The sequence below is a fragment of the Polypterus senegalus genome, chromosome 5, assembly GCF_016835505.1.
Source record: "Polypterus senegalus isolate Bchr_013 chromosome 5, ASM1683550v1, whole genome shotgun sequence".
In the NCBI taxonomy this organism is placed as follows: Eukaryota; Metazoa; Chordata; class Cladistia; order Polypteriformes; family Polypteridae; genus Polypterus; species Polypterus senegalus.
Window position 1 is genome coordinate 39795915 of NC_053158.1, and position 23268 is coordinate 39819182.

Below are 23268 nucleotides of genomic sequence, written 5' to 3' on the forward strand. Positions count from 1 at the left end.
CAAACACGGGATGCTTAATTCTGCTACTTTACAGTCCCAGTCTACTGTACTTTGAAACTGGCCTAGCCACTGTCAGTAATGACTTTTCATGATCTTCTTGTGTTTGTGACATTGTCTTCTCTACAGTTCAGTTTTACATCCCAAGTACCGCCAGGTTGGATGATATGTGACTGTGAAATAAGTAATTGTGAGCGTGTCCTGCCATAGACTACACACTTTCTAGGGTTGGTTCCTGTCTTGTATTTAGTTTTTGTTCTATTGTAGCCTTGCTCAAAAATCTTTTACATTCATTTTTCCCCGCATGAAGCATCACTCAATACCACAGAATGAAAAAGGGAAAACACAATTTTAGAAAGGTTTGTAAATTTATTAATATAATAAAAAGCTAAACTATCCCATTGACACACGGATCTAGAGTCTTTACTCCGTACTGAAGCACCATGGGCACTATTACAGCCTGGTGTCCTCTTGAGTACAACATGACAAGCCTCACACACCTGGATTTGGGGATTTTCTGCCATTCGTCTCTGCAGATCCTTTCAAAGTTTGCCAGGATGGATGGAGACTACCAGACAGCTATTTTTCAGGTCTCTCCAGAGATGTTTGAATGGGTTCAGCTCTGGAAAGGCAACTCAAGAACATTCATACAGTTGACTCTAAGCCAGTCCTGTGTTGTCGTTGCTTTTTCTGAGGTTCAGGGAGCTTTGCAAGTGTTCTTTTTTATTTAAGATACCTCTCAGCCCCAAGTAATCTCCCAGTCCCTGCCTCTGAAAAACAAGCCCACAGCATGATGCTGTCACTATCATGCTTCATCGCTGGAATTGTAGTGCACAGATGATGCCTGGTTTTCTAAAGTCGTGACACTAATAACTTTTTCATAAGACCAGAGAATCTTGTTTCTCACAGTCCTTTGGGTGCCTTTTTACAATCTTCCAGCAGATTTCCGTTATGTTTTTATAATGAGGATTAGGCTTCTATGTGGCCATTTTGTCAAAAAGCCCATACTGGTGGAGTTTAGTGGTTATGATTGTCCTTCAGAAGTTTCTCCTGCCTCCATGCAGATTTCCTGGACCTCAGACAAGGTGACCATCGGGTTCTTGAATATCTGATTGCTCAGTTTTGCCAGGTGGGCAGCTTTAGTAAAGTCATGGTTGTTCCTGACTTCTTCCAGTTAAGAAGTGTGAAGGCAAGCTTTGCTCTTGGGAATTCTTCAATGCTGCAAAAATTTTGTATAGCCATCCTCAGATCTTGGCCGCAATCCTGTCTCTAAGCTCAGCAGGCAAACCTCAAGGCCTGGTTTTTGCTGTGATAGTGTGCATTTCTAAATCCTGTCTAATCAATTGAATTGAGCACAGGTAGACTACAAACAAGGTACAGCAACATCTCACCAATGATCAATCGAATGGGAGGCACCAGAGTCAAGTGTCATAGTGAAGGGTGTGAATACTTGGGTCAATGTGATATATTTCGATTTTCTTATTTTTAAAAAGTTTGCAGAATTTCTAAGATCTTGTTTTTACTTTGTCATTCTGGAGTATTGAGTTGTACTTGATGTGAGGATGAAAATAGTTTAAAAGATTTTAGCACAAGGCTGCAACATAACAAAATGTGCAAAACATAACATATAATAAAACATAACCAGAATTTGAAACATATTGTATTTTATTCTTATTCTTTTTCATGTAAATCTGTGCCCCAGCATGTTAAGAATAGTGCTACATAAGAAAATTGTAAAATCCATTTTATGCCAAAGAACTTTACTGAATTGAATTGAAATAAGAGCAGAATCAAGAGAGACATAGATAAACATTCTTCTTCACTCTAGTGACCTCTACTGGACACAAGTAGAGTTATGGTGTGAACTTCACAGTTTCAGATTTGTATCCTTCAATACCAAGAATATGTATTTAGTATGCTGGAAACAGACAACAATTCTTCAAGGTGTAGTTAAAACCATTAAGAAAGAAGACAGAATAGCTAAATGTACCTTTTAAAAGACATCACCAGGAACTTGGGTACGCAGTCATCACAGTCATGTTTCAAGATAGTGTCCTATTTTATACACATCAAGTCAATTTTATCCAGTTTAGTGCTGCGGGTGGCCGGAGCGTATCTCTGTAGATTAGAGTTCCAGTTTACCACAGAGCCCAAACTGGGCTAATATAGAATCACCAGTTGTTCTAACCTGCATATCTCTGGGCATGTGAGGGGAAAACCTGTGCAGACGGACACAGAAAGCAACAGGGCCAGGAGTTCAAACCCAAAATTCTTGGTTCATGAGGCAGCAGCATTGCACACACCATGGTCCTGTTTTATTTCATTCATATTTATGTATTTTAACCTATTGTCATAATCTGTTTTATGTGTTTGTTTCAGGTTTCTTTAATGTTACTGTGAAAAGAGGCAGCATACGAATATTTCACAGCGTGCAGCATCATCGGCTAGCAATTGCCATCGACCAGAACAAAGTGACTGCCTTGGTAATGTTTGCTAAATCTAAATTTGGGCCTCCTGCTTTGTGCTTTTGAAACTTATAAACACATATCTAGCATATATAGATATACTAAAAAATGTTTTTCGGATTGTATATCCATAGCTAAGAACAGCCATTTTGAGGAAGTAGTATGTGTTTAAAAATGAAAATGAAATGTAATTTAAAAAGGTGTAAATGAAGAAAGCTGTGCATTGATGCCCAAACACAACAGATGCAATGAATATTAGAAATAAAGCAAGTTATAAAATGTATGCATGGTGTAATATATTCAAGTGCGTTCAAGGGCTGTGCAGTCACTGTAGCCCTGAATGGACTGAGTTCAACAAGTCAATTCTAGAACTTTCTCAACCCATTTCAATGTTGTGGGGGCCCGGGCTGTCCCACCAGGACTCGGCAAAAGACTGAAAGCGGGACTCTAGTCTATCACAGAGACCACTGGCATTCATACACACACGTAATGACGCACACCTCATTTTCCTATAGAGTGACTATTTACATGTGCCAGTTAACATAAGCTAAATAAATAAATTAAACATTTTGTAATTCCTTCTTTGCTTGAGCATGTCTGGCCACATTTTTCATGAAATGGGACTCGCAAAGCTCTTTAGTTATGACAAATGTTTGGGAATAAGAGAAGTGAAAGGCAAATTTATTATAGCGAGTGACTATTATGGATATCAGATGAATGTGTCACTCTGATGGTAACTGATAAGTTGAGCAGATTTTCAAAGTCCCAAAATGGGACACTTGTGTAGCACATATGCTCACGCATAAGGCTCATCCTTATTTGTTTAATGGCTGCTTTATCACATCGTCCTCAAAGAGGGATCAGGGCATGCAAATAAAATTGCTTGAAGTGTAAACAAGTAAATGGCAGTGCTGTCTGTTTTTCTTTCTTCTTGTTCGCCCTCACAATGCTGTACAAATTTAATTCAGGATCTTAAGGAAGCATCCCTTGTCAGAATTTTGACAACTTCATTATTCATATATTACAATGGAGGCGTGATATGGGGTTCTGTGCCCCCTTTCGAGTTTCATAAATCTATTCTAAACATATTGTGAGGATGCCTGTGTCAGTAGAGCAGTGTTTTATTAGAAAACCTGGGCATTTTGATATTTTTCACTTATTTATTGGGACTGAAATCCTGACTGTCACTGGTGCATGTTGTCACCTTGGTGAACTGTAATGTCATTAAAATAGTGAATCTTTACAATTCACTGATAATGGAGCTGTTAGGTAGATTTAGTATAAGGTAAATACTGAATAAATGCTAATTTGCTCTGTGCACAGCGGCTTACACACCACAGAGTACCTCATTCAAATCTGGATAAACCTTTGCTTTCCATGCTTGAATTTTATACTTTTATGGTTAGGAAAATCAGCTTACCTGTTACGGCTTAAAGCATCCATAGGAGTGAGGTGCCAATGCACTGCTTCTCTTATGTTTGCGCTCAAGCAGCTGGGTAGACATAAAGCAGAAATAACTTTCTGATGCCCATGTCGACTTGCCAATGGATAATTCCCGTCTGGAACACACAAGCAGCCAATGACAGTAACTTCCTACCTGCGTAAAATCTGCGGGGTTCCAAGGCCATGAGACTACCCAGCCCCCTCTAGGAATTCTGCCTAACATCAATAATCTCAATTAGTCCTCATGGTTTTCTGGCTTCTCACGGAAGAACTTGATGATGATGGTCATGTGGACCTCTGACCTTTAATCCATCAATGTAGAGACATCACGGTGCTTTAATCGGGTGGTGGTGGCGCAGATCGTTATCACAGAAAACCGGAAAAAGAACAGCAGAGAAAGTAGGAGTTGGTACAGATTTCGGACCCACCATGAATGATAATGATAATTCAATGTATATACAGAATATCAGGATTAAACTAAAATGAAGCTATGAGAAAGCCATGTTAAAATAATGAGTTTTTAGCAGTTTTTCTTAAAGTGCTCCACTGTATTAGCCTGGCGAATTTCTATTGGTAAGCTATTCGAACTTTTAAGTGCATAACAAGCAGAAGGCTGCCTCACCACTTCTTTTAAGTTTAGCTCTTGGAATTCTAAGCAGAACATATATAAAATATAAACATATACAATATATATACAAGCACATAAGGAGTTATCTATCTCTTTTGGATACTATGAAAATGCAGGTACTGACTTATAAATGGGGCAGCATGGTGGCGCAGTGATAGCGCTGCTGTCTTTCAGTTAGGAGACTCAGGGTCCACCCTGCGTGGAGTTTGCATGTTCTCCCCGTGTCTGCATGGGTTTCCTCTGGGCGCTCCGGTTTCCTCCCACAGTTCAAAGACATGCAAGTTAGGTGGACTGGCGATTGTGAATTGGCCCTGGTGTGTGTGTGTGTTTTTGTGGGTCCTGCGGTGGGTTGGCACCCTGCCCGGGATTAGTTCCTGCCTTGTGCCCTGTGTTGGCTGGGATTGGCTCCAGCAGACCCCCGTGACCCTGTGTTCGGATTCAGCGGGTTGGAAAATGGATGGATGGACTTATAAATGGTGACTCTGATGATATGACACATGTTGTGTATTCTGGGAGTGACTGAAATGGAAACACCTAAAGCTTATGCCACTAGAAAACCTGTTGCCTGATTTATTTTTTTTTTTTGATCATTTTAATGTTGTGATAGATGATGTGGATGGACAAACATCCCATCGTAATGGATGATGTCGCCAGGCTGGGAGGCCATCATTGGTTGGCAGCCCAAATGGGAAGGCATCTTGATGGTTGCTGTTCCATTTTCCAGTCTGCTTTTGAGTCTTATTCAGCAGTATCATGTATGGGTTACTTGTGTACTGTAGGTGAAAACTGTTAACATTTTTGCCACCTTTGGAGCATAGCTAAGATCCTGATAGCAAGACAGATATTAGAAAAGTTAGGCCTACTGTTCTTTTTGAGATATAACCCTAAGGATTTTCAATTTTTGGTAGGTAGCCAGACTAGCTTAACTGTAGTCAGCTGGATCAGCTACATAATGGTGAGGAACACTCATAGGCGGTTATGCTGTTTTTGTAATGCCAGCAGTAGGAAGGTTTAAACATGGAATATAAGAGCACTGCTACAAAGGAAATGGTAGGCAGCACAGGGACAATTCTAAGTGACAGAGCCTTTCCTGGGTTCAGGGATTAGTAGGAAAAGAAGAAGACACCATATCCTGATAACTCCAGGATTTTTAAGGACCCTGGAAATAATTATGGTAGAAGAACTGATGATGATTTGTTTATTTTAATCATATAATCGTAGACACCAGAAGAAATTAAGGGGATGTGCATTTAGGATTGAAGCCAGGAAGGAGTTGTGGGAAACTGAAACAAGCTTTTGAGACGTGTACTTGAAGAAGAATTTGACCTTTAAGAAGTGTCTCAATGAGACATATTAGCTCTTAGTTAATTGAATGAACTGGATGAACTGAATGGCCTCCTCTCAGTTAAATGTCTTATGTTGTTATTTAAGGATATTAATGCAAACATCACTAAATAAATAATCAAAATTTGCAAATAACTAAATAAATCTGTGTTAACTGTTATTGCCAATTTCATTGCATTGAGTATTAGTCAAGAAGGAGAGGTAGGAAACACTTTATTTATTGGCACATAATAAGTAGTGTTAATATGGATGATGTTTTTGAACCCCAAACACTGTTAATGCAGCCCGGAGGTTTAGGTCTGAATGTTTGATCTGGTGTGATTGCCAAAAATTTAAACTATTGAGGTAAGTAGATACTTCGATATAGCTGATGTAATATTTTCTTTTATTTTTCAGGACAATGGAGGTACTTTATGTGAACTTCATGTTAATATGCAGACTGATCTCTCAGTAACTTTAGAATCAGTCCGAAATTCAGGATGTTTTGTCACCTTCAACAAAGAAGGGAACCCCACTGCAGGAGTAGGAGAGGGCTCAGCTCATTCTGAGAGGCTCACTGTCCATGTAAAGGTAGGGCCTAAAAACACTGTGCCCATCTTCTTAATGGTCTACACCGGGGTTGCCTTGGTTGTTTGTGCAGTTAAAGAGAAAGGGTCACATAGTCAGATGTGAACTCTTTTCATTTTTGTTGTAGACTTACACAGCCATGTCCTAAATTTACTAATCTCTACAAATTTGACCTTCTGGTCGTTGTGGTCACTTTGATGCACTATGAAAAGTTTGCCAACCCAAAATATGGACCAACACAATCATAAATGAGAGTGCAGAGAGGAAGACAAGGGAACTAAAACTGTAAAAATGAGGAAAAAGTAAATGAAACTACCTATTGAAGTGCTTGCTAGTAGTTATAATATCTGGAAATGTGATAAAGTTAGCTTAAAATGTACTCTGTTTCAGATATCTTCATATTGACTCACAATTCTAAAATCTAAAATGCACTTATAGATATCGCAAAATCATTTCATGATATCTTAAAATGATTCTCTGCTCCATTTCAAATATTTCAAAATGTATTCAAGATATATTTAGATTTTTTCAAGAATATTTTAAGATCTATTTAAAATGACATTTATTTAATGATATGGGATATCATTTTCTCCTATCTCCATTACAATTCACAATATGTCCACTATGTTTCCTGATACTTCAAATAACTTACTGCTCATTCCAAGATATCACAACTTTATTTCAAGACATCTTAAAACAGGCAAAAAGTTCCATTAAAAAAAAAAAAAAAAGAAATTTTACAGGAAGTGATTTTGACATATTGTGAATTGTATTTTTGATATCTCAACAGACTTACTTTAATATATCCCAAAATGTATCTGAGGTATCTCAGAATGCACATCAACTTATCTCAAAATGATCAGCTTGTCCTTTCAAAATATATTGAAATCTATTTGAGATACCTTAAAATGCATTAAACATATCTTGAAACTAATTAATTATCTGAAAATAATTTTAAGATATATATTAAATTAATTTCCAGATATCTCAAAATGCATTTTGTGTCATATGTAAATGTTAATTTCATTTGCCATATCAACAGTGGGATAAAAATAACTTCTTAAGCCGTTTAATTTAACCTTATACATTATTTTGGTTTGTGATGTACACTTTTTCTCGTGACTTTGAGTTGTTTGCCCCCTTAATAGAGACTGCATGTTTTGATTTGTCTTGTATATAAAACCATAGGCTTTTAAATACTGTTTGTTTTGCCCTTTCTCTTTGTGAAAATCCATTGTTTTCTCTTGGAAAAATCCAAACAGTGGCAATACCTTTCTGCAACTACTGGGCAGCTATTAAATTGTCATCCACTTCTCACTGCCATAAGTTGATCCCTTGGAGTAATTACTCCCAGGACACTCTTTAATAATGTCTTGGCATAGGTATCAATACTGCTGTAATTCTGTGAATGTCAGTACCCTTGTCTTGTTGGAGTCTTTTTGGCCAGCATTCCCACCCTTGTACACATGAATACTTCAGTGCCATCACCATCACCACTGTCATCACCGCCATCACCACAGGTGTAACAGCCATTTTACAGTTTTTTGTTTTTTTTTAAGTTTCCCCTCCAAATCTTTTTCCTTCACTCTTGTTATGATTTATTAATCTGGACGTCATGCATTGCAACATCATTATTATGAGGCTTTAAAAAAACCTGAACTATGGGTCCATCTCTAATCAAGTAAACTAAACAAAGCAAACCCTATTGTGCTATTTAGATTTCTTGGTTCCTGTTGGAATTTTGTTTCTTACTTCAGTCCTTGGCTTACCTAATTTTCATTTAGATGTAAGGTATTCTTGACTCTTGGCTCTTTAATTTTCTGGCTTGTTAAGCATTTCCTCTCCTGGTTATCTTCATTTACTCAGTTTGCCTTGCGTAGTGCTAGGCACAACACAGACTTGCAGTACATTTCATCTTCTGGTTGCTGCCTTAAAAATGGTCTCTCAGATGTTGCTGCACTAAAACTCTCTATGGTCCTGGACATCCTTTGTGAGCGAGACCCATCTTTCATAGTATCCAATGCCATTTCCAACAACACCTTTTTCAGTTTCCCTTTTGGCCTCATCCTCTCCACCTTATTCCACCTCATCACCCGGTCATCTAACGTTTTTTGCTCTACTCACCTTAAAACCACCTAAGTCTGTTTCTCCTAAGCACAACACCTTTCTCCTTCACACCAAGTCTGTCTCTTCCTCTCACTCCATGAGATTTCACACATTCATCTGACACCTCTCTTTTCTGTTCTTTCCAGTGTTGCATCATGTTTCATGTTCCATGTTGCGTTGGGCACACTTCACTCCCACAGATCACACTGTTCCTCATACGGCTTTCATTAACTTTACCCTTCAATGCCAGAGAGACTCCTTTGCTGACAATATACTGTAGGTACAGACAACACTTCAGTATAGATAAAACAAATTAAAATTACTTGAAGTAACTGCATCTGTTAATTATTTCAAATCAATTTTCATTTCTTGCATTAGGGAGTTCTCCGAGATGGAGCTATAATCCTGCTAAACAGCAGTGTGAGGCAGTCTCTGTGCATCACTCCAGATGGTCAGTGTGTTGGCACCGGCAAGCAAGCTGAAGAATCTTACCTGCGCGTACACAAAGTCAGAGGTGGGATTTACATGCTAGAGAGCATCCGTGCACCCAAGATGTTCATTAGGATGAAGGATGGTCAGTGTGACGGAATGGTAGGAAATGAAACATTGGTTTATATTAAAACATTTTTTGTCCTTCTTTAAACATATTTGTTTCAGAACAATGTAAATAATTATACTAATGATTAATTAAAGGTCTTCATCTTGCCAGAAAACGCAAATCATAAATAGTCTATGATTTTAACAATTAAAGGTTAAATTAGTGTCAAAAATAACAAATTTGAAGTGAATTCAGCCAAATTTCAAAAATGATATACCCTAATGGTTGTTATGAAAAGGTCTGGTCATTTTATTTGTATGGTTTTCATTATGCTTGCCTTAAATATTTTTTACACACATTTAGAATTTTGACTTACGGAGAATCTAAATCTTGCTGTTTTTAGATTCAAAAATTATTTAAGATGGTAAAAAATAATGTGCACTGATTCAACACCATTTTTTGTTTTCTATAGGCATTGTCATTTTGGAATGACTGTTTAAAAGTTACCTGGGAAGGGAGTGGGAAGAACACAGAATGTGACCTTATCGATGGGACTGGTTAAAAGATGGCATCTCTTCCTGATTATAGAATATGTTAGGTTAGAGAAAGGCTGGACCAGAAGAAGAGGTGTATTCAAAAAACGAATGCTAAGGTCATGACTGGGTGATTCAAAAGACTGTCATCAGAGCCAAAACGTGAACCAAAAATGAAAGTTGAATTAACAGAGCTTTTAACCAGAAAAATATTAACCAGAAGAGTCACTACACAGAACTGAAGGTCTCATCCACAGTTTTGAAAGAGGAAAAGATGCCAGTACTAAACTTTTAAAGAGTCACATAGATGATTTCACGTACCACATTATTCTGACACATTTCCCAGACAGCATCAAAACATACACTCTCTAAATTGACTGCACTCATAGAAAACAAAATACTTTTCATCATGTGAAACATTTTAAAATCAAAAAACTTTTGAAAAAATTTAGTGAAAAAAGTGTGCAAAAGATGTGAGCTAAGCATAATGAAAAGCATACATACAGTACAGTAAAATTACAAATGAAACGACCTCGTAATAATGATACAACAAAGTGAATAAGAGTAGATCCCAGCACCACTATTATCATCAGTCCTCTGGATATAAATGAAACAGTTCAGTCAGTATGAAATAACCACAAATATTAAATATGGATATCACTTAACCCTTTTGAATTTCACTTCTGTTAGGGTATATGTGCTGTTCACTAATTATTTCTTTGTTCCATATTTTTTATTTCTTTTCCAAATTTGTTTCAGGGTACCGGTGATCAGTACTGTCACTTCAAAGTAGACAAGAACTTCCTCAATGGATCTTTGAGTTTTGAATCGGTGAAATCTACAGGAATGTACATTGGTCTTCTTCCTGATGGCCGCGCAAAGCCTCTGGTGTACACAGGAGAAAATAGCCTTTCTTTCTATCCTCAAGTCATTAAATGTAAGGAAAAGGCATTTCATTCAGATGAGATCATATTTAGAATAATTTTCTATTACTATTAGTTTATCAATAGGACTGAGAGGCCATTGAAGCCACCCAAACACCTTACAGAAGAAAGTTACTCTGGGAAGGACATCGTGGGAAACCAACATACTGGAATACAAATACAATAAACAGGACCCTGAATTGATAAAGAGTTTTTGGGGGCTACCCCACACTTATTAAAAATTACAGTGGTCAGAAGGGGCACAGCAATCTGCAAACTCAGATTAAATCACACAATAACAAATTCCCTTGAAAGTTTAACTGCCAAGTACAGAGCCCAGAAATTGCCCAATAGCCACCTCTTTGTCAGTTCTTATTATATCTTTCAGCTGATAATTTTATACCAAGGAACTAAAAAAAAGTAGAGGGTATATTATAGCTGTTTAAAAGTTAAGGAGGGCAAGAAGGTCAAGTGATTTGCTTAGGGTCTCACAATACACAGGTGGGAAATGAACCAAAATCATGGAATTTAAAGTTCACTTATTCTACCATTTTATTTTAATTTCTTTTGTCTGATGGATGTGCCATGGTAGTCGTTTCAAATACTATTTCTGAATGAATTACATTTCTTTGTTGTTTTAAACATGTAATGAATTGAAGTGTACACAGTTACTCATTTGGTGGTTTTATTTGTAGTTAATAGTTACCACAGTTAAAAACACCAGCACTAAAACCGTAATCATAAGGCAGGCAAAAGATCATTTTAGACAACGATTGGATCATAGTAAAGGAAGAAAATGCTGTAATTAATAACAGCCTGAACAAAATAATGCACTCTTATTTTGTCATTTTGGACTTTTAAGAGTGTTGGATTATTTTTAAGGAAAATACTGACTGCTAATTCCTGCAATGCCTTACACTCAAATAAGGTGGCATCCAATATGCCGTCAGTTGAAATAAGCTGCAAAAGGAAAGCATCCCAGTAAAAGAAACAGAAATATGAAAAAAGTGACATCTTCAACTAAAAGGAATAAAATATATTATTATTTATATTATTATTATTATTATTAGGATGGAAACCAACCATACACATTTCTTAATGAAAGAGGAAAAGTAGCATTCCATGCTGTTCCATATTAAAAGAATATTGCAACCAAAACTTCTTTTTTATATGAAGAATCAAAGCAGTGCATATAGCAGAAGCTCATTCACAGGGATCGAGATTTTGAAATGAAGACCCGTCTCTTCTCTTATTCAATAGTCCAGTGCACTGTCTGTAATTCAACAGCCCATTCCTGTGTACAGATGTTTCCTTTGTGTGGAGAGCTCCTATTTTGTGGAAAGTATTTCTTTTATAATATTTTCCCAGAAATGAATGTGTTTTGCATGTTAGTAGCATACTACTGAATGACACGAGTAACATCAGATTTTTTTTTATAGACATTTTTGATATTATTTGCTGTGGTACCACATTGGTCTCCACAGAAGCCAGTTCTATCAGATTTGTTATCTCCATCTTCCCTGAAAATATGCAGTTGTTGAAGAGGGTTCAAAATATGAATACATGCATGAATGAATAGAAACAATACAAATAATTTCACAGTTGCTTCATTTTTATCAAATAAGATATACTGAAGTTGAATGGATTTGAAGAAACAAAACTCACTGTGCAGCTAGATATTTTCAACTCTTGTTATACAATTTGAGAGGTTTTATATTTTTTCATCTACATATTCTTTTCAATTCATCATGTGTTTCTTTTTGTTTACATCATGGAAAAGCAGGTTTTAGAAAAAGGAAAGGAAAAAGGGAAAATGACTGTTTTTGTTAATGTTCTAGTTGGACGGGAAAAACCCACTGGCACCTCGGCATCCATGGACAAACATTTCATGGCAGAAGAGCCACCAGTAAGAAATCAATCCAGTTCCAGACCGCCACCTGCTCCTGTTTCCAGTAAGTAGCCATCCAACCATTTTGCTACTGACTGCACCCTGGGGAGTATCACACTTAGTCAGTACGAGGCTACCTTTTGTTAATACAGAATACCGGGTCCAATCTGAAGATAATAAAAAATCTGAATTAGCATCAGCCTTCATAAGTCGGGTGTGCTAAGCAATACAATGGTTTATTTCATGATGCAGACACACATAATAAACAAGAATAGTTGCATGAGATATTTTAAATTTTAAAATCTGAGCTCCACTTTAAATGTTGAAAGTCTAAATTTCTCTTGATTTGTAATAGAAATTTCTCTTTTTTCACCCTCTGATAGAGGTCCATAGAATCCTAGTAAAAGATCGGAAATCCAAAATAACATTCTGTTCATAATCACTCACCCAGATTTAGTCTAAAATGATACCCTGCATGCTTGTTTGCAATTTGTCATTTTTAACCTTCTGAGAGTGACTCTTAGAGGGCCACAGTTGGTCCACCAGTAAAGAACAAAAATTTCAAAAATTATAATCCGCAATCTCAAAATAGCAAAAAATTAAGCTATATGTAAACCTATGGTACAAGCAGGCATAATTTAGTAGAGGGAGCTACAAATAAATCAGAGCCACAGGTCCTTGTTATATGGTTAGCCAGGGATCCAGAGTCTGTGCCAGCTGCACTGGGATCAAGGCTGGAACCTAAATTTTCATTGAACTAACATGAGTGTATTTTGGATTTTAGAGAAAACCCACATAGTTAGTGACCAGATTCTTGGTGCTGTGTGGCAGCAATGGTAAACACTGTGGCACTCTAAATAAAATAGTTATGTTTCATTTACATATCATTTTTAAATTATTTAATAATATATCATCAGGCTGTAGTTTTGAGGTGCCTTTATAGTCCTTCTTGGGATGACTTAACTTAACTACTTCCTGCTCAGGAGCAGACCTACATTTACATTACAGATTTCAGACTAGAGCTCCATCTAATGCCGCCTTGGTTGTGTGCGTACCTGGGTCCTTAAATGAGCCAAAAGGGCAAGACTCCAAAACAGGGTGCTGGCTACCAAAATAATTGGAGTAAGGCTTCACATGGAAACATCTGGGAATGTGTAATCTTTAAATGCCAGGGAGCATTGTTTCTTCTGTTATTTCCTCCTAATCCACCATCTCTGACCTGGAAGATGATTTGGAGGCATGACTGATGATGTTACTCCTTTCACTTATTCCATGAACCCCTCTCCCTGATAAAGTTTTATACTTTGTGCTGGCATGCAGATGGGGTGCACATCACCAGCGTGCATGTCCTTTATCATGGTAGGACTTTGTGTTTGCACCTCTAATAAACTGTCCACCATCCAGATTCCTACTGGGCCTCCATTCATAATTCTTTCAGTTGGTGGCTATAAGTCAATGAAATATATTTTTGCATAATTTCAATTAGTGCTGCGCTCATAAAATCTAGGGTCTCTTGTATTCATTTCAAGATATTTAAAATAGTTTTTCAGAAAAGTCCAGTATGTTACTCTCCTCTAACTTATTTAACACTGTATTTTTACAGAAGAAACCCAGAGTAAGGTTCAAGTGTCTTCAGACTCTGCTGATGGCAACTGGAAAGTCTGCATTATGACTGGCAACAAAGGGACAAAAGCTTTGGTTTTCCTTTGGGTCTATGGAGACCAAGGAGTAGCTGGACCCATCAATCTGAAAAAAGCCATTAAAGACAAACTCTTTCAAGCACACCAAGAAGATGAATTTCTGGTAATAACTGTATATTTAGACTGGGTTCAAACATTTATTGTGAACAATATCTATTGAGCAACACCAAGATCAAAAAAGATATATTTACAAAAACAATTATAACAGAGCAATGCTTTATATTAGATGACAATTGATACAAAAAACAACATGGGTTCTTTGCTCCATCTGTCTAGGCAGGGTGCCTACCTACAATACTTATAGTATGTCTCTGGTCTCTTCTGTCACTACTTTCCTCCTACTTCTGTCACCACAACCCCGTGTTTCTTCTATTTCATATTCAAATTCTTGTCACCAACTGTCTTGTTAACTCCAAGTGCAACAACATTAGTCTGACCAGAAAAATGTTCTAAGCCCCAGCTATTAAATGATTCTAGATTAAATGCCAAAGGCAGGGGCCATCCTCCTTGCACCCTGGGTGCCATTTTCTAATTTATATGTTACCATTCTCTTTAATATATCTATTCAATCCTCTTTATTCTTGGATCCACTAATATTTGACTCATGTCTTTGATGTGATTTATAGTCTCCTCGGGCCTCATTTATAAAATCTTCCTTAGATTCCATACTAAAATTTTGCTTAAGCTGGAAAGGCAAAAGTAAAATATGCACAAAAAACAATGGATTTATAAACTATATGTTTTCCACATCTAGTTCCTTTCAATTTCAAAGTAAGTGTGGCTTTAGCTATTCCCATTCACTAATGTCAGTAACCATGTTTGGCTTATAAAATGCATTGAGTATTCTTGATATAATCACCATATGAACTTGTCCATGTTCATGGGTGACTTCTTTACTACAACTTACAGTTGGCCATGTGAACAGTAATCTTGTCTCAAATCTCACAGCTTGGATTGCTGCTGTCATAATTGGTTTGAGTTTCATGGTTTGTTTCAATTATGACAGTATTTGCAGGATTTGTTGTGTTGAGTGACATTCAGCATCTGTCAAGCGTTGTAAGTATACAACCGGTTTCATCGATAATTTCACATCCAGCTTTTGAGAGTTTAAACATTCATAAACATCAAAGTGTCCACTACTGAAATCGTCATCTGTGAATCTAAGATGTTTAAGAGGCATTGGCGGTTGTCGAAAGGTGTAAAATATTTGGCCATTTCGGTACGCTTGAAAGCGACAACCGAACAATTCAGCGGCAGCCATCAACTCACATGCAGAACCATAGGTGGAGGGCTTAAGCATTTCACTCTTATAGTGCTCCTGTGTAGTATAATTATCTCCTGTACCGTCATCAGTCCACACCTTGAACCTGTCCCAGTCATTCAATACATAAGACACAATGTTCCTCCGGGTATCAAGATTGAGCCTGATATGGCCGTGCAATATATAACAAAGAGAATGGAAAAGGCAGGCAGCATCTCCGGGCATGGAAACCACTCGGTAAGTGACTGTTCTTTGATCAATAGTGATCACCTTGATAGACATGGTAATAGGGGTTGGAATGATAAAGGAAATGGGTACCTGAGCAATGTAAAGTAAGTCTAAAATACCTACACAATAACTATAATTGTAATAAACAAACGATAAAACAGTGGAGAAGCCGTGGATTAAACAAAAAGGCTGTAGTTATCAGTAGGGAGACGTGAATCCTGTGGCAAAGCAAGGAAGGGAATGTAGAGACCGGAGCGACGGACGGTCTTATATAGGCAGGCAGCCAACAACATGGGAGGCGTTGGGATGGGGGACCCAACGCCACCTCACACGGTGACCGAGCTGCAGGCTATAGACGTATATATGTACGTAAGTAGGATTCAGTTAGCGTTGGGGACCCATGTACCAAATTTCTTGAAGATGGGCCCATAAGTAACAAAGACTGTTGAAAAGTTCGATATGGCGGCCGACAGTGGCATCATACCACCGAAATAAGTGCGTACATTGGTTTCGGTTAGTGCAGGGAAGCCGCCTACCAAATTTCGAGAAGATAGGGCCATGAATAAGAAAGTTCAACATGGCGGACGTTGTTGACCGTTATGACCATTACGAGTAGAATTTCGAAATGAAACCTGCCTAACTTTTGTAAGTAAGCTGTAAGGAATGAGCCTGCCAAATTTCAGCTTTCTACCTACATGGGAAGTTGGAGAATTAGTGATGAGTCAGTGAGTGAGTCAGTCAGTCAGTGAGGGCTTTGCCTTTTATTAGTATAGATATCAAGCATGATTTTTTTCCCATTGATATCTGATGTGTTTTCAGAGTGTTCCTTTAATTTTTTGAGCAGTTTTTTTTATTAAAGATAAATAACAAAAGCAAAAAAAAAAAAAAGTTAGGCTAGAGAAAAAAAAAATCTGCAGGGGTTCCAAGGCCAAAAGACCATCCAGCCCCTACTGGGCATTCTACCTAACATGAATGTTCCTAAATTAAACCTCTTAGTTTTCAGGCTTCATATGATTTGATTGATGAAGTTAGTCTCGTGGACAGATAAGACCCGGCCTTCATTCCAACATCTCAGGAGGCTGCATGGTGCCTTGATCAGATGCTGGTGGTACAGATCGCCACCACAGAAGAACCAGAAAGAAACAGCAGAGAATAGTGGAGATTAGTTCAAGTAGCAGTTCGCTGAAGAACTACGACATGTTAAGAACATTCTTATTGAAGTTGCAAAAGAATAAAATCATTTTGCCAAGTAAATGTCAATGTTACAATACATTCAAGTCTCTTTACATTTCACGCACAACATCCAAAAGTGTTTGAATTGCCTTTGTGTTGATGTGAAGGTGTCACTACAGTGTCGCTGTAGAACTTACCATAGCGTTGAGTCAATTTTCATACCAAGTTTATGTTTTTTTAAATTATGACTTTTGCGTAAGAAAATTTTGCTCATGAGGCTCCAGTTGCTCAACATGACAGTGGTCAGCCTTTTCATAGGGGATGGCATACCGAGTCCATTTTGTCATCATTGAAAATGCTTGAGGTAACTATGAGTGATTAAGACAGAACCTATAAAAAGGTTAAAGTATGCAATTAAACTACAAGTGATGGATTCTTTTTGTTTTGCACTGCAGGTGAAAATTAAGGATGTTGGTGCAATTTATAAAATAAGAATTGGCCATGACGGAACAAGCAGCGAGGCAGAGTGGAAACTGCAAAAGGTGACGCAATTGTTTGAGCACTTTAACTTACAATAAAATGTACTGCTATTAAACATTTTGAATGTACCCACTCAGAGCAGCATACTGCCTAGTCAGTTGGCACATCACATAATATGAATGTATTTCTTTGAACAATCTGTTTGCCGCAGGAGTGTCACAGAATTGAAAGCATGCAGGTGTATTTATTCATGTTTTTAGGTGTGGTATGTTTGCTGGAGAAAAGCTAATCAGGCTAATGATTCTAATCAGTTTTGCTACTACCTGGCTACATTTTCATAATATTTGAGTTGAGTTAAATAACTGCAAGGATTAAATTGACTTGACGTGGAGATTTCCCGGCATAAATACACAACCCTGCTATGACAAGAGCAGGGATCACAAACTCCAGTCCTGGAGGGCCGCAGCGGCTGCAGGTTTTCATTCTAACCCTTTTCTTAATGAGTGCTGCTAATTAACTTCTTTTGAATTAATTTTAATTGGCTTGTTTTTTTAAAATTGTTCCCCAAAACTTCTTTATCGTTCCTCTGAATTGCTTCATTTCTTTCTTTAAACAGAAATGAAATGTGAAGTGAGTGAGCAAACAGAAGACCAACTAAGTCAGGGTCTCAAACTCCAGCCAATTTCACTCCAACCAGTTGCTTAATTAGACACCGAGTCTTGTTGTTAATTAAACTTGTTCTTTAATTCCATGGCTTGTTGCTGCTCTCATTGTGCAATAGCAGACATTTCCAAAATTGTTGATTTTTTCTTTACTTTTCTAAGAGCACTGTTAAGTTGTTTTGGGGGCCTGAGCAAATAAACATTCCTGAGACCTTCACCCTTTTTATTTTCAGATATTGCACGATGGTCACAGTTTGCTAGTCATGTTTTGGCTCATTTTGTATCTCATTATTGTTTGGCTGCTAATTGAGGAAAAAGAAACAATTAAGGAGTCTGAGTCTTCTAGAGCAAGTCAATCAAAAGTAATTCCAAAGAAGTTAATTAGCAGCAGAAACAGGTCACTGATTAATGAAAGTGTCTGAATGAAAACCTGCAGCCAGTGCGGCCCTCCAGGACTGGAGTTTGAGATCCCTGGACAAGAGCCTCACTGGATGGCAGTCAGCTCATTCTCATTAGATCGGAAGTCCTAGTGACACAGCGTTGTATTTTTCTAATAGGTGACAATGAGAAAGGATAAAGGGGGTCCACTTCTGGTGTTTGATGTGAACAGGTTGCTGTCAAAAGATCATGGAAATGGAGATACCGAGTGTGAACTCCCAGTAACAAGGAAAAAAGATGGAAAGCCAGTCTACCCAGGTAGGATAAAATGTAGACAAATACTAAAAATACTTTAAAGATATATTTTTAATATGCAATGAAATTGACATAAGCTTGTTTTCAGAAAGCAAGCAGTGTGATGTAGAAGCTAACACCCTGGACTGTACACCATGTCCTCACTCTTCAGTTTCTGACCTCTGAATGTCTGCATCACTCGGAGCAAATCAGTTAAGCTGCATAGACAAATGTACAAAAAAAAAAGTAAATAGACAAATAATATTTATTCTGTGCTGATCCTGAATAAAACATCAGGCAAATTTACAATATTAAAAATATTGTGCTGCCTGCTTAAAAAGATAAATCAATTTAATTTTTGATAATCTAACAAGAGTTGCATGTATGATTTACCAGTCTATGTTCTAGTAACATTTTAGGTACTAAAAACATGCATCTATTACTAATTTACTTTTATGGAACAAAGGCCATTTTTGGTGTTACTAACACTTACAAAGCATCAGTAGAGGTGTTATTCATTGGCACCCTACTAAAATAACTTCACTTTGGAACTGCTTATATGAGACCTTGATATTGCATGCTTAAGTATAAGACCTGGGAATCTTTTATATTCATAAGTAATTTTACCAGTTTCTTAGACTCTTAATATGTCACACTGCACAGAGATGAATAGCACTTTACTGATGATTTAAATGTACAAAGGTGGCTAAATGATTAATAAATGCATTTTTGTAGTATCCAAACTAAAGGTTTGCCATTGGTCTTTTTTCAAAGAGATATTTAATTAAACAATTGAAAATCTGGAAGTTGAGCTCCTTGAATAAAAATCTTTAGGCCTGAGTGGATTTTCACTGCATTTACCGTATCTTAAAGGCTTCACTATTAGACAAGCCATTTCAGATTTTCAGTGGATTAATACACCAACATATACACTAACGTTTCTGTTTGTTTAATAATCTATATATACAGCAAATGGCTACTAATCCCTTTAGTACTAGAAAGTAACATTAGCTTTAATAATACTGAAGTACAGTTAGAAAAGGTTTAACACCAACAGAAGTGAGACGAGGGGTCCAGGCTGAACTTGAATGAACATTTGTCAGTGCAAAGAAGAGCTTTGTAAAGTAAAGTCACTCGCTTGTTCAAACTGAAGACTGAACTGTGTGAAAATAAATAGCCTAGGCACACGAGAAAACAGAACTGAATACAAAATGGAGGTTGTCTTGCTTTTAAGGCAGGTCAGCGGAAGTGACGTCATTGGGGCCCCGGAACCAGTAGTGACGTTATTAGAGCCCCGGAACCGGAAGTGACGTTATCGGGGCTCAAACCGGAAGTGACGCTCTTAGGGGGTCAGAACTGGAAGTGATGTTCTTGGGGAGTCAGAACCGGAAGTGATGTTCTTGGTGGCTGGGAACCTTAAGTGACGTTGTTGGAATCAGGCAGAATTTCCTGTGTCTGGTCTGCAGAGATAAAAGGGAAAAGTTTACTGCACCCTGCCATCCCCTGGCATGGCATTATCTTCTTTTGGTCCTTCCAGCTGCCTCTAATGTGCACAAGTGTGACTCCTGCTACAAGTAGTGTCTGTGGTATCTGCACATTCATTCCTAGTCTACCCCTGGAGGCCTCTGCATTTTTGCCATATCCCAAAGTTGTGCTGGTTAGAGTTAGCTGCAATCTCTAAAGCTAGACCAAATGTCGGTGCATGTGTGAGTCTCACCTGTGATGGACAGGTATCTTGTCCAGACGTATTTCCTGCTTTGCAACCAATTCTGCTATTGTATGCTCTGACCATCTTTAAATCTACATTAAATTTGGCAGGTTTTAAAGTTTGAGTTATACACTGTACACTTTATAGTGTCCTTCATGGTCAGGGGATAGCATTAACCAAGCATTCTGGATATGACTTATTAGAGATGGATGGACTGTTCTTTCTGATGTTCTAAGGAATAAATGCATACCGGACTCTTTAAATTGGTGGACGTGATTTCTTGGAACAGAGTGGCGCAGTGATGCAATGGCAGAAGGAGAATGGCATTTATATGCTGAGTGCTCTCTGCGTGTAGTTGATATGTTCTCACCGTGTTTGCAAAGGTTTCCTCTGGCTGCTCTGGTTTCTCCCCACAGTCCAAAGACTGGCAGGTTTTGTGGATGTATAATGCTAAATTGGCCATATTGTGTGTTTGTTGTGTGTTTAGTGTGTATGTTCACCCAGCAATGAGCTGGTGCTCCATCTAGGGATTGTTCCAGCCTTAAGCCCAATACTCTGCCTTTCCTGTGATTCTGTTTCAGATAAGTGGGTTTAGAATATGCACAAATGGATCAACATGACCTCAAAGTAAATAATGAGAGCTGCTGGCTTACAACTTGACATTTATTTAGATGCTTAGATTTAACTGTTGGACGGAAGTTCTTTTCAGAATGAGCTCCATTTATATTACAGTAGTGTATGATATATGGCAGACTAAATAAAACATTAAATAAGACTTCTCTTTTATAATTCATCTTGCCACAATTAGAGCTACTTATTATGTCACATAAAATGTAATAAAAAGTGTAAAGTCTTCAGGATAAAGTTAGAGTAAGTGAGTCATTCATATTTTTTTTTTCTAATTTAAAAACTGACTGGAGACCTTGAGCAACACACTAAATTGAACTCTCTCTGTAATTGGATTATTGATGTGCATGATGCTCCAGAGTCTCTGTAAAAAGGTGTCAAATGCACATTGAAGGAAGTGCTTTGTGCACATGGACATTATTCTTATTCTAAGTACTTGACTTTGACAAACACTAGATCAGTGATTAGACGGTGAATGTGCGATAACTTAATTACACATACACTATGCGGAAGAAATCATTTACCTCCAAAAGTGAAGCTTTCCTAATAACACTGGGGCAAATAATATGAAGTAGAGGTCGGATAGAATTCTAAAAATAACATTCATCTGAAGAACACACAAGTGGCAAATGAAATTTTGATAGATAGATATACAGATATGAAAAGCACTATATAAGAGATAGATAGATAGACAGTATTTTGCTGATCCCCAAGGGAAAATTCACTTTCCCCATTAATAAAATAGAAATAACAATGCAATATGAATAATTGAAAATAAAGTGCAAATATACTGTATGAATGCAATACCTACAATTCGGCACCCAGTTTAATAATAATAACAGAATGAAATATTACCAGTGTAGAGCAGTTCACTATTACCTGGCCTAATATCTACAGAAGTTTGTCATACAGATTAAAGGATCAGAGTCTCCTGAAAACGAAGACCCTTCTCTTTTTGTGCAGCTGGTCTATGTTGTCCAGCCCATCCAGTCCAATGTTCAGATTGACCAACAGTTTTTTGTAAGACTGTACCACCTCAGGCTCCTCTACATTTATGGTGGCTGATCTTTGGGATCTCACTAGCATAAAGGTGGTCCACCATCAACTTATTTTCTTGATGCTGCTCAATTCAAGGTCATTCCCTTAAAGTTCTATTTAAAGTAAAATATCCATCCAACAATTCAATTTCTATTCTGTTTTTCCAGTTTAAGAACATGGTCATCCAGTCCCTGCTCCAGAAGCATTAGGTGCAAGCCAGTAACCAACCCTGGAGTGGGTGTTGGAGTATTAAAGGTCACATTAAGTCACATACTATAATCAGATCATTTACAATTGGCAATTAGTCTAAAGAGCAAATTATATTTTCCCAAAAATCAGTAAGACAGTATTTTATTGAGACGGATCATGAAATAAGATATTGTCAAATCATGCAATGTTTGTACACCAAAAATCAGTCCTATCATTTGCCAAGCCCTAGTAACTGCAGAAGTGAAATGGCTGACTATTTCTGACCATTACTGTCACTGGCTGACAGCTACTGATTGACCATCATACTGTCGCATCTCTGACATCACAAACCATACGTTTCTTAGTAATACTACGGTGACTAGGAAAAAAATGGCGAAGCTAGTGAAAAACATCATGGTACTGTGGGAAGAATTACATTTAACCCATAATAAATACACTTTTCTTGAAAAATGGACTAGAAATTTGAAATCTTCACATTCAAAAAGCCCAAATTAGATAAACAATGATTAAAGAAGACACAAATGAAGGATAGAAAAAAATCTAATTAAAATGGATTGTAACACAGATATTTGGGGTAATGTAAGGAATACCAGAGGAAGCATCACGCAGACTTGGGAACAATGTGTAAACTCCTAAACTCCAAAATTTAAACCTACTTTCTGTTGTTTTAATGAACTTGTACCACTAACACCAATTAATAGCATCTGTGAGCTCAATTAACATGAACATGCCTAAACAAAAGTACATCATGATGTGCATGCAAAGGTATCATGCCCACTGTAACTGCACTTTCTGAAAGATGCCAAATGCTTTAATTTACCAATTCACCCAGAAGCAGTGACTACAGATATCTTTTAGTGCATATCTCAGGTCAGGTTAGGTTGGGAAGCATGCACTGGTACAGCGGGTTGCCACACCCACCACATGACAAAACCACTCAGGATTCTGGTTGGCAACCCCCAGGCAGACAAGCGGTCCAGTCCCACCCTCCAGAAATGACCATCTATCTGTCACAACCAAATGTCATATAGGTGTCCCCTTGGCCTGGTCCAGCCACTCCAGTCCTCAACAATGAGG

General features: G+C 37.6%; 1 protein-coding gene across 1 annotated transcript in view; it reads left to right on the plus strand.

Annotated features, from left to right (window-relative positions):
- LOC120529864 (lipoxygenase homology domain-containing protein 1-like) overlaps positions 1-23268 on the plus strand; it is a 419576-nt gene that overhangs the window by 90517 nt on the left and 305791 nt on the right. The window contains exons 13-20 of the mRNA XM_039754083.1: positions 2377-2480; positions 6274-6447; positions 8929-9141; positions 10381-10558; positions 12383-12496; positions 14036-14235; positions 17250-17336; positions 18494-18632. Coding sequence (XP_039610017.1) covers positions 2377-2480; positions 6274-6447; positions 8929-9141; positions 10381-10558; positions 12383-12496; positions 14036-14235; positions 17250-17336; positions 18494-18632 — 1209 coding nt within the window. The remainder of the gene's footprint in view (positions 1-2376; positions 2481-6273; positions 6448-8928; positions 9142-10380; positions 10559-12382; positions 12497-14035; positions 14236-17249; positions 17337-18493; positions 18633-23268) is intronic.